At 31.6% G+C, this 15,382-nt stretch overlaps 1 protein-coding gene across 1 annotated transcript; it reads left to right on the top strand.

Moving 5' to 3' along the window:
* Positions 1-11,440: 11,440 nt before the first annotated feature.
* LOC145113559 (putative F-box protein At1g67623) lies at positions 11,441-14,165 on the top strand. The gene is made up of 6 exons (XM_079049629.1): positions 11,441-11,580; positions 11,667-11,823; positions 11,916-12,090; positions 12,290-12,306; positions 13,891-13,968; positions 14,151-14,165. The coding sequence occupies exons 1-6, from the start codon at positions 11,441-11,443 to the stop codon at positions 14,163-14,165; spliced, it is 582 nt and encodes a 193-aa protein (XP_078905755.1).
* The last annotated feature ends 1,217 nt before the right edge of the window (positions 14,166-15,382 follow it).

The following is a 15,382-nucleotide window of genomic DNA, read 5'->3' as shown; positions in this document are numbered from 1 at the left end:
ATGTGAAATTTAATAAAATGGAAAAAACCATAAAATGCCATGTGAAAAAAATTTAATTGAAAAAAACCTCAAAATGACATGTGGCCAAATCAATAAGAGTGTGACATGTGGCAAAAACATTTTCATTTATTAGAGTAGAGACTAGGTATAAAACTCATGTATTACATGAGTTCATTTAAAAGAAAAATTAACTATGAAATTCTTAATATTTTAAGAAATTTGAATTTATAAGAAAAAGTAGAAAAACAATGAATTATTAAAATTAAGATGTTTTTTTCTTTTTTAAGTTTAAACTAATAATTTAGATAAATAAACATAGGAAACTAATAAGAATATAATTTAAAAATTTTGAAATTAGAAAAATATCAATTAATGATATTGATATGCATTTATTATTACATTTATTGTAATTATTACATTTAAATATTATATGAAATTTAATAAAATGAAAAAAAACACAAAATGCCAAAAAGTTTAATTGAAAAAAATCTTAAAATGACCAAATGAATAATCATTTACTGGAGTATGAGAGAATGATTTAAATTTGAATGAGCATCATTTAAAAGTTTTTCTATGCAGCTAGAGTGGGCTGGTCCAATGAAATTATTGTTTGTTAATTTGTTATACAGGTACGCAAGAATGGGCTGTGAGCCCATTATTTAACGCGTCAAAACGTTGACGTGGTCTTGTATATATTTATTTTTTAAGGAAATATTATATATTATATTAATGTATAAGTAACCGAAAAGCTTTAATTATTAAAAAGGTTATAACAATATGGTTATGGTTTTTAAAGTTTATAATTAATATTTGGGTTAAGATCGAAATTAGGAACTAAACCAGTGAATTTGTACTTATTTAGTAACTAAATTTTGTTTAAGCTGTTAAATATTATTGGACTTTTTTTATTTATTTTTATTTTTTTTATTTAAAGTAATCATTATGACTGGTGATATGACATATCTTAATAAAAAAAAACAAGCTCAATAAAGTTTTACGATTTAAACCAAGTTTAGTGATTAAATGAATACAATTCAAAAGTATAATTATAATTAAAATAATACATATTATCTTTATATTATTTTACTTTTTATTTAAAAATGATTCACAAATCATATAAAAAGCACAACTTTTTGATAATATAGTAGGAATTAATTTATTGAACATCAAAAAATAGATCTACATCAATATAAAAAAGTGGCTTGCTTTTTTCCCACCAAATTGGCATCAAAGTTTGATTTCTACATATCACTATGTATTCATGATTTATCAATATACATGCCTTATAAAATCTATACAGAACTACAACGCCACTTGGGTTGTATGACTTGGTAATGCATGTGAAATATATGATGGATAATCTATTGACCCATGTTCAAATCTTGACACTATTTAGCCTATGTGGTCATGGAGGTTTGTTTGCAGTGACTCCAGAGAATGAGGTGTAGCCCAATGTTTGTAGCGGGGGATTAGTCGGTGCTCAAAAACTGACATGAAATCTTTGTTAAGAAAGCTCTCTTTCCAAAAAAAAATTATACAAAATAAAATGTTAATATATATTGTTTAATTAGATAGATCAATGTTATATGTGCATGTTAAAAGAATGTGATCCTTGACGAATTGAGATATGATCTGCAATGTATGAAAAAAAAAATCTAAAATATGACAAAAAGCGAATAAAAAAGGGGATTAATTTCGCAATCAGACATTAAACTATTTTTTTTTTTTGCTCATTTAGAGAGGGAGGGAGGGAGAGCTTAGGTTAATGGGTGTGGTACGAGAATTAAGGTGGCCGCCTCATCACCATATTCACACCACTGTTAATGAGTTTTGTCACAAGAGAAGAAAGGTGTGAAAAAGAAAGTGCAAAGAACAAAGAACAAAAAAGAGATGATTACGTGGCACAATGCTACCTCAACATCACGCCTAAGGGGGTGCTCATGTTGTAACCAACGTCCACCTCAACATCACCCTTGACGTTCATGTCCATTAGCCTTAAAAAGTTTGCTATAAAAGCTTAAAACGGGTAAAGTACCTAATAAAGAATAAAAAAGTAGTACATGTGTCAACCAATGATTATAGAAAACATCAATACTTTATATTTAGACCTATATCTCGCATTGTTTTGAATGTGGTCCAATTTGAGAACCAAAAATGCCAAACAGTTTATTATAACTAATTCAAGTCATTCAACTATATGGGTACTTATCAATCGTTGATTTCGATATATATATATATATATATATATATATATATATATATATATATATATATATATATATATATATATATATATATAAATAAAAAAAAAGAATTAAACACGCTTATTCATATGTAGAATTAAACACGCTTATTCATATGTATGTTCCAAGATAAAGTAAATCAAACACACACCAATGGAATAACTTTTTAATGCCAACATGTTGTTGTCCTTGATTTATCTGAAGTTGTAGTTCGAATTTTGGGCTTCAGTTTCGAGTTTCTTCCATTTTCTTGAGTGGTTGAAGGGAGATGGATTATGTTTCTAAGTGTTAAGCCTTTACATGTTTGGTAAAATGAGAAAAGAATGGAGCATAAATAATGAAAGTCAAGGAGTAGGAGATTCAAGATTGAATTAGATCTTGATTTTACAATTCCTACTACGATCTTATAGTCATGTATTCGATCTTGTAGGGTGTAATGTGGGATGGGGGTATCTTATAGTCATGTATTCGATCTTGTAGGGTGTAATGTGGGATGGGGGTAGGGATAGCGTGAGTGGAATGGGGGTAGGGGTAGGGGAGATATGCATATAGATAGGGGTGGGTGGAGGGTGAGGGTGGGTGAATGTTTGGGCGCGGTGGTGGAGATGGGAATGAGAGATGGTGCAGGTTAAGGGGTGGTGTGGATTGGTTGTCCCGAAGTGTGGTTGGGTGAAGGAGTGGGGGTGAAGATGAGTACGTGTGTGTTTTAGAAAAAAATTGTAGTTGGAAAATTGTGGAAAACAATAGAAAAATCTCTGATAAAGTCTCAATATTTTGGATTAGTTTATGGTTTAATCCCAAATTTTATTTTTTGAACAAAAAATCTCGATTATTTTATATTTTGCCAAAATTAACGAAAAAGATCTTATTTTTTTCAATGGAAAATGACAGATTATCGTATAAAATTAGATTATCGGGATTTTTTCTGTTCAAAAACAATAAATGTTGGGATTAATCTGTAAATTGACCCGAAGTATTAGGACTTTATCGGAGATTTCCCAAAATAGTATTTATTGGGTTTTCAAAAATTTCCAAGTTTTTTTGTAACTTAAGAAAATGAAAAAAGTTTAATTTTCTTGAATTTTTAAAAAAATGTTAACAAAACAAGTTTTAAAAATTCTTATTTTTCTTAGAATTTTTTTATTTATTTGAAAAACATCTCATTTTTCCATAACTAAATGGAGTCTTAAGCTGTTTATTGATTATCTGTATTTTCCATTGAAAATATACAAAAAAATTTCATGATTTGAAATGACTAATCGATATCTAAGGGAATTCATTTGATTTACATTAATACATGTTAATTATAGATCGTTTCACCCCGTGGCCACACTTGTTGACAAAACTGCTTAGGGTAGGGATGAATATTTAACCCGGTAGAACCGGACGTAACCAGTACCAGGTAAGGGTATTCAGTTTGGTTCCCAGTTCTTTAGTTCTCGATTCGCTTCGAGCCGGATCCGGAATCAGGGTATTCGGTTAGGTTTGTGGTTCTCTATTTCCCACTAAACTAGTTTCCGATTTTTCCATTCTTAATCCGGGGCCGGACCTATGATCATCTCTAGTTTGGAGTCATCTAATTTGACATGACATGTACTAATAGATAATTTATTTAATTTGTTACTTAGAAAATTTGCTTATTTAACATTTAGTTTAATTCTTGGTGTGTTGAATTCTTATTTGTGAAATCAAGTCTTCTTGGTTGTTTGGTTAAGTAATTTTTTTTGAACATCACCTGGTTGGTTTTATGGACATTACAATTAAAAAAGTTATAACGTTATAAATAATTTAGGTGTTGTTTGTTTTTTCGAAGCGAAAATTCATGAAGTCTGCGAACCACCTCTGTAGTCCTCTGTAGCAGAAGAGGTGGAACAAACGGTTGCAGTCCATAATAAGAAGCATGTTTGTTTTTTAACATCTGCAGACTGCTACAGTAAACTGAAATTTAAATAAACTAATTTTATAAACTGAAAATAGTTTTCAACACCGAAATTTTAATAATTCTACTATTAAAACATTGAAAGAGTACTAAAAAGAACATATAAAAAAACAAAAATATAAAACTTTAAAAAAAAAAACTTACATAAATATAAAAGAAGCTAACAACTTTATTCTAGAAAAAAACTAATTTTAAAAAACATAAAAAAGAAAATAATAAAAAAATTAAGAAAGTATTGCAAACGATGTCTACAAAGTTCGTAAAAAATTATACACGTTAAAAAAGATGAAACCGAAGCTGAAAATATTATTAACAGAAAAGGTAAAAAAATTAAAAAAAATCAAAGTTTGTTTTTTTTAAATCAAGTTAAAAAAATTTGTGGAAACTATAATAAGAAATTGTATCAAATCCGTAAATAAAAGCTTTTTTTAAAAAAATAAGTTTTAAAAAAATAAGTTATACCAAAATTCTAAAAAAAACACTTCAAAAAAATAAAAGTCGAAGAGGTTTGAAGAGGCAAGTCAAGTGCTGCGCCACGCAGCACACGCGCAGAGGTTTTGCAGTTTGAAGTCTTCCAAAAAACAAACTGCTGCGAGAGGGAAAGTGTTGTGCGTGTGCTGCGCCGCGCAGCAGAAAGTGGTTTGAAGAGGTTTTTTAAAAAAAACAAACAACACCTTAGTGTCAGAACTCATAAATATTATGAAAATCATTATTAAAAAAAAATCTCATTCATTCTTAAATCTTTTCTTAACTCCATCAACTTGTCCATTTAACAACCATTCCAACTACCATCATATTAAATACTTAAATAGGATGTAAATTAATAAATTATTATTATATAAAGTTGATGTAGATATCTTGATATGGTTGTTTTATTTTGTTAAGAAAATATAATTAATTAATATTATTATTCAAACTAATAATTAATAATAATATATTTTACTACATTTTTATATTGGGTATGGTACCACCCAAGAAAAAAACCAAAAAAAATGACAAGGCTCATTGACCATGCAAAAAGACAGTCAAGTCAAACCCATTACCCATGAAGTTAAATATATTAAAAGCTTAATAATTTTTTTAAAGGCATGAACATAATTCCATGGCCATGGGAGGTGTTTTTTGATTTCCTTTGTAGATTTGCTACACCATTTTATATAGTTATCTACATTATTACTAAATAGGTGTGAGACCCGTGTACTACACGGGTTGATTAAAAACAATTTAAATATCAAAATATAAATAGAATTTACATATCAGAATAATTCAAACTCCCCTTATTTTAAATGAATCACGAATAGATCACATTGTCCATAAACGATCAATTAGAATGAATGAAAATGAATTATGAATCATCTCATTGAGTCACCTTTACTAGTATGCCAAAAAAATATAACAATACTTGGAAGTCCAAATGGCTCCAAGAGTGTGAGCACCGGAAGTCTATTTTTTATAAAAAACAATGAGAGTGTGTTCTTTATTAACTGCCACTGCATACAAATTTGAAATTGAATGCTCTATTGTCTCGCAAGAAACAACAAAAGACCCAAACATTGATAGAAATTGTATTGTTCATCTATATCAATACAAAGGAGGTGTGTATTCACCCTATCCATAACGGAACAATAGATAAATTTGAGGATAGAAGTCTTCATGTATGAAGCTGATATTTCTAAAATTAATAATCAAACAAAACCCATTTAGCATTTTGTAAAATATATAAAAATTGCAGAAAGTGTATAGAATTAGATAGATAACTCACTTGAAAATGACTCTTGACTTCATCATTGGTGAGACTATCTACTCGCATAATGATAGGAATTAGATAGTTAAATACTTAAAGGGGTAAAAGGGTAGTTCCTAAATAGAGTTTGTTAGAGGTTTGCTAATAAACAGAGGGACTAAAAAAAAGTGACAAAAAAAGGGGCAGGAAACATTTCTGAAACCAGCAAAAACCATAAACTTGCACTAAAAGCCCAAAAAAAAACACCAAAATTTCACAAAGGAATCTGAAACGAAGCATATCAATCAGCAAAAGTTAGCAAAAAGAGACAACAAAAAAGGATTAATGTGTTATTGTGTAAAAGTTGGCAGAATTGCCCCTGCACTGTTGGCAGGAAACATTTCTAAAGTTATGTTGAAATGGATAGCATGTCTAATATCAATCATTTTATAAATTCTTAACTGCAAAAGTTATGTTGAAGTGATAATTTCTCAATTGCTATGTGTGGACCATGTTAAAACAATTAGCATGTCTAATATGAATCTGTTTATAACAATAAAAATGGGTAAATCGGTGATTAAACTCATAAGTTACATGTAAAATATTAATTTCTTGGATACAAACAGACAAAAAAAAAAAAATACACATTATAGCCATACAACCAAAAAACACCAAAGTTTCACAATGGAATCTGAAACCAAGCATATCAGTCAGCAAAAAGAGACAAAAAAAGGATTAATGTGTTATTGTGTCACAGTTGACAGAAATGCCCCTTCACACTCTTGGCAGGAAGCATTTCTGATATCTTGATATCTTATTATACCACAGGTAATAAACAAATATCATGTCTAATATCAATCTCTTTCATAATTTCTCAACTTGAAAAGTTATGTTGAAGTGATAATTTCTCAATTGCAATGTGTGGACCATGACCAAAAAGAAAAAAGAAAAATAGCAGCTATAAACCATACATTTTCACCAGTAAGATTTTGGATGATTGGTAATTTAACGCAAATAAGAAAGTCTGAAAAGTTTTAACCCCCAAAAAAGAAAAAGAAAAAAAAAACACTTTGCAAATTCAATAATCATTTGATTCGCAATCGAAAGAAACTCAGTAAAACAAAATCACTTGAAACACACATACATACATACACTACAAGAAAAACGCGATTTTGCTACGGAAGGAATCCGTTGCGAAAAGCTGAAATTCCGTTGCAAAAGACGAATAGCGATTGAATTTGCAACGACCTATTTCCGTCCCTAAAAACGCCGTAGCGAGGGGTTTTCAACGGAAACGATAATTCCGTCGCAATTGTGACAACGGAATGAAATCCGTGGTAGATGGTATTCCGTCGTGTATTCCGTAGTAGGTTTCCATCACAAATTCCGTGGTAGTTCTTCCGTCACAAATTCCGTTGTAGTTAATCCCTAGCAAAATCCGTGGTGATGAATCCCTAGCTAAATCTGTGGTGATGAATCCTTAGCTAAATCCGTTTGATGATCTCTTAGCAAATTCCGTGGTCATGAATCCCTAGCAATTTTAGTGGTGTATATATTATATACCAGATTCAATATGGACCGATTGATAATTGATTTATAAATTATATCCAAATAATTTTGTAGTAATATATGAAAAACAAAAAAAAAACAAAAAACTCATAACCATTATATCATAAAATAACAAAATAATTATTTATGACATGGAAAAAAGAAAGTTGCTACTCTAAAATACATAATCTTTAATAAACATATATCAACCTACTACTCTTGTTGTTTTGTAACGACATTAATAAGATCCAATGTCGTTTGAAGTTGTTTTTCAAGATGCCCGACCCTTGCTTTGTTTTCCTCTTGTTGGGCGTTCATCATTTCTTTAAGCTCTTCGTTTTGCTGTTTTTGTTTAACAACAAGTTCCCTCATTTCTTCTATTTCATCATTTTTTCCGGAATGTAAGATACATCCGTTTTACCATTCCTATTGGGAACCGCCTTTGCAAAAGAGCCTAATCCATAAAGTATTCTTTTTCTATCATGACCACTAACAACAGCATAAAATAGCTTGTCCTCCTCAAATTCAACACCTTCAGCTTCCAACTCTTTCCGTTTTTCTGTATAGGCCGCCTACAAAATAAAAATATTATAAGTTAAAAGATATCAAATTTAGGAATGATATTATGGAGTAGCTACAATATAAAAGTTAATTTAAACTAAAATGAATATTACATGAATTTGTCTATCTTTTTCATTTGTGAAAGTAACTCCATCATGATTCTTAGTGTGTGTATACAGGAACAATTCACTATGGGGTGACTCATGTCCTAATTTCCTCTTTTGCATAAATACCATATAAAAAGTCAAATATACAGATAAACATATGCAAACATTGATACGATGTACCATTTAAAAAATTACCAAATCAGAAGCTATCTTCAAATGACATGCGAATCCAGCGTTATGTGTGGGTTTAGCTACTCCATCAGCCACACCGTTACGCCTATTTTTCTTGTTCTGCTCAGATTTTAGCTTGTATTCTTCTGTATTCCATTTTAATTGCCAGGAGTTCCAGACTTCCTGTGGAATATGAGCTGGTTTAAAGCCATGTTTGTTTCTTTTTGGGCTCCTCATGTTGAAGAGATATTGACCATAACTTTGTGCCGCTTTCCTTGCCCAAGCTTGCCTCACCAGCGAGTCTATTGTCTCATCCCAACAACATTTTTTCTACACATTCACAATATAAACATAAGTTGAAGTGTAAATGTTTACCAAACAACAATTTATGACTTATAGTTACCTGAAACTCCTCCCAATATAATTCGCGCATTTATTTGCTTACTTGTGCCCAAGCGTACCCTTCTAGATCTACTCTTTGTTTAAAGGACTGACTAATAATGTGTGTACAAGGGCCTGGTGGCATTAGCCTGCAAGTAATCATGTGATGTGTTAAGTTATGAATTGATATGTAGGTGTAAACCAAAATTTAATACATAAAAAAAAGTTGTAATTAAGATTTGAATTGGTAACTCACGTATTTTTCCAAACATGAGCATTAAAATGTCCATCTGGTCCACAATCTTCAGATGAATTGTTTTCACCTTCTACACTTTCCACTACAGATCCATTCATGGGTGGTTGTGTTGGTGATGGGGTAGTTTATGGGATAGGTGTTGTTGATGGGGTATATTCTGGGGTAGGTGTTGGGATAGATGTATATGTTGATGATGTGGTAGTTCTTTTACTTAAGGAGGGTGTGGTAGTTATTGTAGTTGTGGAGGATGGTAGTGTAGATGCAGGTTTTGAGGTTGTGGTAGTAGATATAGGTGTTGATGATGTGGTAGTGGGTGTTGGTGTTGAGGATGGTTTAGATGATGTAGGTTCTGAAGTTTTCGTTATTGATGTTCGTGTTGACGATTGTATTGTTCCGGTTTCTGAAGTTTTAAATGTTTTTTCTAAGGAGGGTGTGGATGTTTTAAGTGATGCCGAGGAAGTGGTAGTCATGGGTGATGTTAATAATATAGGTTTAGGAGTTTTGTTGGTAGATGTTATAGGTGCTTTGGATGTGGTTGTTGGTATTGGCAAGTCGATTTCTTCATCTTGTAACTGTTTGTTTATAAATTTTGCAGCAGAAATCCTGTTGCGTTTCATAACTTGTGGTGCAATGAATTTAGTTAGCTTCAAACCGGCGGCTCCTTTTGCTTTCGAGGTCGACATCTTTCTGACACAAACAATAAAAATAAATTATATATGAAGGCATTAATTTGCATGCAAACTATTGAATACAATCAAAACCAATTTACATGAAGATGACCAGAGAACAAAAAACGATCGATCATCACGACAACAGTAAATTAAATAAATATAAATTTTAGATGAGTGACAACCTATGTCGCCAAAGTCAGTGCACAAACGTATAATGAACAAAGATTTCGATCAATAAGCCGCCGGAGATGATGATTACAGAAAATGTAAACCCTATTTCTAATCGGTAAACTTAATTACCCTAATATGCAACATAAACGTGTGTAGGTTGGAGGGAAACAAATTGTGAAATAATTTGAACCTCCGCTAATAAAAAATTCGAACTGTGCTAATTACCGCTAAATATTTAGTAATTCAAATTTATTTAAAGTAGTTACAGATTGATAGATAGGGTATATACGTATAAATAACGTCAAGAAAGAACATATAGTAACGATGTGTTCATAGTATAATTTTAACTTAAAATTATATACGAGGACTAAACATTAATAAACTATACATCTTTATGCTTTTCTGTTTAAACCGAAATTTATATACAAAAGACGTACGGGTCATGTCAATATATATGATAGTGGCTTATGGTGTCCATGGATGACATATGGGCCATTGGTCGACATGGTAGTGGCTTATTGTGTCCATGGATGACATATGGTTGATTGGTCCACATGGTAATGGCTTATGGTGTCCATGGTTGACATATGGATGACATATGGGCCATTGGTCCACATAGTAATGGCTTATGGTGTCCATGGATGAAATACGGGTCATTGGTCAATATGGTAGTTGATTATGGTGTCCATGGATGACATATGGGCCATTGGTCAACATGGTAGTTGATTATGGTGTCCATGGATGAAATACGGGTCATTGGTCAACATGGTAGTTGATTATGGTGTCCATGGATGACATACGGGTCATTGGTCAACATGGTAGTTGATTATGGTGTCCATGGATGACATATGTGCCATTGGTCAACATGGTAGTTGCTTATGGTGTGATGGTATCACCCATGGATGACATACGGGTCATTGGTCAACATGGTAGTTGATTATGGTGTCCATAGTTGACATATGGATGAAATATGGGCCATTGGTCAACATGGTAGTTGCTTATGGTGTCCATGGATGAAATACGGGTCATTGGTCAACATGGTAGTTGATTATGGTGTCCATGGATGACATATAGGCCATTGGTCAACATGGTAGTTGCTTATGGTGTGATGGTATCACACATGGATGACATACGGGTCATTGGTCAACATGGTAGTTGCTTATGGTGTCCGTGGTTGACATATGGATGACATATGGGTCACTGGTCAACATATATCATTTGTGCCGGTTGTGTATTAAAATTTAAAATTTTCAAATACTTAATTTTGTAGGAAATATTAATTTTTTAAATAATTTTATTAATAATTTAGGGTCACCGATTAATCCCCGCTGAGTCTGATTAATCGTTTATCGCCAGTCGACCGCCGAGCGACCGACGAGCGATTTTTACAACCTTGATTAAAATAGAAATTGATTTTTCTTTTAAATATGACTTTTTACAAAACTACCATTACTAATTAAATACGAGTCATTGTATGTATTAGGACAATTTGGTCATTTTATAATGGAACATCTTCTAGGCGCCATAATGTTTTCCGACGAAACACGTTGTTTCAGTTCTTCACTCTTATTTCAGTCACTTGCAAACAACCCCAATTTCAAAATTCCGACAGTCAAAAAACCCTAAAATCATTTTCGCAGAATCGTTATCTTAGTGAATGTTTATTATTATGGAAGCCAATACTTCTTCTAATATTCAATCAAGAAATCAAACGAAATTGCTAACAGACATGCCATTTGAAGTGATGGAGAAAATAATAGTCGACTTGGCAAAAATTTCAGCAGTCGAGGCTTTCAGGATGAAGAGTGTGTAAGTTTTGCCTTTGATCATTCTATTTCACAAGTGTATTTGAGTTGTCTTTACATTATGGAGCGAATATTGTGTTTCGTTTGCAGTTGCAGATTCTTCAACGAGGCAGGAAAAACGGATGAAGTATATAAACATATGGAGTTAGATGGATTACGATTTCGTGTTTGGTCTGACCAGAAACATGCAGTTGTCAATAAATGCATAGAGATGAGAAACCCAAATATTCTATTCAGGAATGGATTGGTACGTTGTTATATATATGCATAGTAGTAATTAATCTGTTACTTGTTTTGCATAACTTTAACTAGAAATTATGTGTTTAATGTTTTTTTCAGATGAAATTATTTTTCGTAGAAGCTGAACATGAAGGGAAAACGATGCTTGAAGAAGCATCTGCATTGAGACATTTGGATTCAACATTTGTCCTGGGAATGATGATGATGGTTGAAGGGAGACATAGGAAGCAGGAAGCTTTGGACATGTTGAACAATGCTTACCGCAGAGCAAAAGGTAAGTGAAATCTTAGAGCAACTTGTTCTAAGGTTCATCTGCACTTAAATAGGGAGGTGAGGAAACATGTACACTTCCACGGCTTCCATAGATCTTGTGCATTCCATAAGTCTGTAGTTAGTGTGTCAGACGCTTTTGTGAATGGATACAAATGGATGTTTATGTGTGAAATTTGTTTATGGGATGCTTGTTTCGTTAGGTTTTCTAGGGAATTTGGTATAATTTATGAGTAGTTTGTTGATATGTACTTTCATATTATGACAATTAATGCTATGTAGATTCTTTTGGTTTAATATACGATTATATAGTAATTTACTTGATAAGTAATTATTTGATGTTGTTACTTGATTAGTAAATATGTTGTGTTGTTAATAAGGGACTAAAAGAGTTAAAGTTTGGAATGATGTTTGAATGATGTTTAAATAATGTTTGAATAATGTATTTTGGACTTTTAATATTAGTGTTTATATTGTATTGTGATTATAGTTGTATGTAGCAAATGTTTGTTCTTTCCTAGTATTAAATACATATAAAATACAATTGTAAAGGCATAAACAAACATGTATTTTATTTTGGACTTGGTAATTTGGTTTAATATCAACTAGTGGAGAACCCATGTTTTGCATAGGGTAAAATTGTAAAGGAATAAACATAGAGACTAAAAGTGGCAACAAAGAAAAAGTATTGTGGCTAAAATCAAAGTAAAAAAAAGTTACTATAAACATAGGGACTAAAAGTGGCAACAAAAGAAAACTATTGTGTCTAAAATCTAAAGTAAATAAGTTTACTATTAAAATCTTGTTCCACTTTTAATATGTATATTAATACATGAATATATACTAGTAATTTGGTAAAATGTTAATATAAATGTATTACATTATGGATTATTATATATATATGTTATTTTTGTCTTTTTCATTTCAACAATCAAAAGTCCAATGTTACCTAGCTATAAAAGGCTATAATATTTGAATATGTGTTTTGACACAAATACCCTTAGTATTCACATATTTGGAATGATTTCAGGGGCAATTTGGTCTTTTTGCACTCTAAATTGTTAAGGCTCCATCATACCTCTGACGTCACGTCGGCGTTCCAGTTCTTCAACCATTCAGAACATCTCAACTTTTCCGGACGATAAATCTGCATACAAACACTAAAACCCCCAAATCGTCGAAGGATAATCGTTCTCAAAAATGATTTTCTCCGATAATAGAGACTCTTGTACTCCTCTCGACCAGATCAGCATAAAGTAAGTTTTTTTTCATATCCTGTTACACTGTCTTTCATAGTTACGCTTAATTAAAAAAAATGAAATCAAGTACTCCAATGTGTATTTTGTAAGTAGAATGTCGAATACTAGAAGTCGCCGTTCGTTAGATGATCTCCCACTAGAGCTTTTGAGTCAGATATTTGTAGTATTAGGGTCAGAATCTGCGAAAGACATCGTCTCTGCAAGACTTTGGTAATTCTCAATAAACATCAACTAATGAATGTATATTTGACGAAATAAAACTTTATTTTTTTTATTTAAATTTTTGAAGTTCAAAGAAGATGTATGAAGCAGGTCGGTGATCCTCAAGTGTACAGAACAACATGCATTGACATGTTTGAAGGAATGGGTCCCAAAAATCTGAAAGCTGATTTATTTATACGCACATGCGCATTACATAATAACAATGAAGCCATGTTCAGACAATGAATTGTATGTGTAGTTTCAGTAATTATATGTAATCTATACCATTTGTTAATATCTAGTGTCATTGATGTTATATATTGATATTGTTATTCTGTCAACAGGATGAATGCTTTTATTATGGCAATTTTGATTTAGGAATGACTTTGTTGAGACAAGCAGCAGATGAAGATCATCTTGAGGCAATTTATTTGCTTGGAATGATCTACATTTCAAGAGAGCCTCATCAATGTGATGAAGGTATGTATATATATGGTATATATGTAAATTAAATTATATATATAGTTAATTAAGGCATGTTTGTAGTTTGGGGTTAGTATTTAGTTGTGTTGTGTTGTATAATATTTACTGTTTTATTGAAAAGGGTACATTGGATTAATTGATGGATATTTTAATGTGTAAGTTTACAATTACTTGATGCCTATTTTGGCTGGGCAGTTTCGGATGATGGGGAGTACACGAGTGTTGTTGATAGTGCCAAAGAGTTGTTGTGGGCTGTTGATGTTGTTCATAGACTTACAACAAATAACATCACATTCCAATGTGAAGACCCACATCATTCTGTTAAAGGTGCATTGGCAATAGGCCATGAAGAGGATGAGGATCGACAAAGATATTGCACGGTTTGTCGTTGGTATGTAGAGTATGGTAGGTTTTGTATATTTCTTAAAAATATTAATGGTTGATAATAGAATGAACATTGAATATTAGTGTTCTTATTGTATTGTATATGAAGTTGTATACTACTACTATAATTTTATTTTGGTTTTGTGTTTATATCGTTCTGTTAAAAGGGCATTTTAGTCATTTTTGCTTGCTATGTTGTTTGAGTAGGATGAAGTATACGTAAAACCCATGTTATTTTTGTGATGAAGTATAGTTAATGTAATTAAAAATAAGTTTGTAATGAATTCGTTATTAAGGAAAATAATCTACATAGATTATATATACTTTAACATGCCCGGTTAATGTAATTAAAAATAACTTTGTAATGAATTCGTTGTTAATTATTCATTATATACTATGTTTTCAAGAAATTATACACAACTTGATTAGCACAACTGGCTTAACCGCACCCTTTTCTAGCATAATCTTAAGTTCGAGTCTGCTTGCCAACAATATCTACTTTATAATTCACTTTTACATTTTTTAGCCATTAGTTTATGCCACATATTACCAACTCAAAAACATTTCATTCAAACCATATCTTACAAATTCCAACGATCATAATAATAATTCATCCATAGTATAACAAAATTAATTAAGCATACAACATCCCAACAAATGCCGTCACAAATTAGCTACACGTTTTGTTCCATAGCAAAACAAGCAAACGAAATCATATTCCATAGCAGAATTCCCTAGAAAATACCTACGAATGGTACTTCCATAGCAATTCAACTATGGAATTGGTTTCCGTCACAAACTCCGTAGCATAGAAACCACGATAATGAATTCCATTGCAGCAGTACAACGGAAAGTGATTTGGTAACAAATGTCGTTGGAAAATTGCTACGAATTTCTGTTCCATAGAACTATCGGTAGCATAATACCAACGGATATGGAGTCGATAGCATTTTCCCTAGCAAGTCCCAT

This window comes from Lactuca virosa, chromosome 5 (genome assembly GCF_052849685.1).
Source record: "Lactuca virosa cultivar CGN04683 chromosome 5, Lactuca_virosa_CGN04683_v6, whole genome shotgun sequence".
In the NCBI taxonomy this organism is placed as follows: domain Eukaryota; kingdom Viridiplantae; phylum Streptophyta; class Magnoliopsida; order Asterales; family Asteraceae; genus Lactuca; species Lactuca virosa.
The sequence above is the reverse complement of the archived record's forward strand: the minus strand, read 5'-3'. Positions and strand labels throughout refer to the sequence as shown.

What these genes read in the sequence shown, in the direction of transcription:
- LOC145113559 (XM_079049629.1), top strand. Translation starts at nt 11,441, where the DNA reads ATGGAAGCCAATACTTCTTCTAATATTCAATCAAGAAATCAAACGAAA. An exon ending in GCTTTCAGGATGAAGAGTGT is followed by an intron (nt 11,581 to 11,666) that starts GTAAGTTTTGCC and finishes TTTCGTTTGCAG; the next exon opens with TTGCAGATTCTTCAACGAGG. An exon ending in TTCTATTCAGGAATGGATTG is followed by an intron (nt 11,824 to 11,915) that starts GTACGTTGTTAT and finishes TGTTTTTTTCAG; the next exon opens with ATGAAATTATTTTTCGTAGA.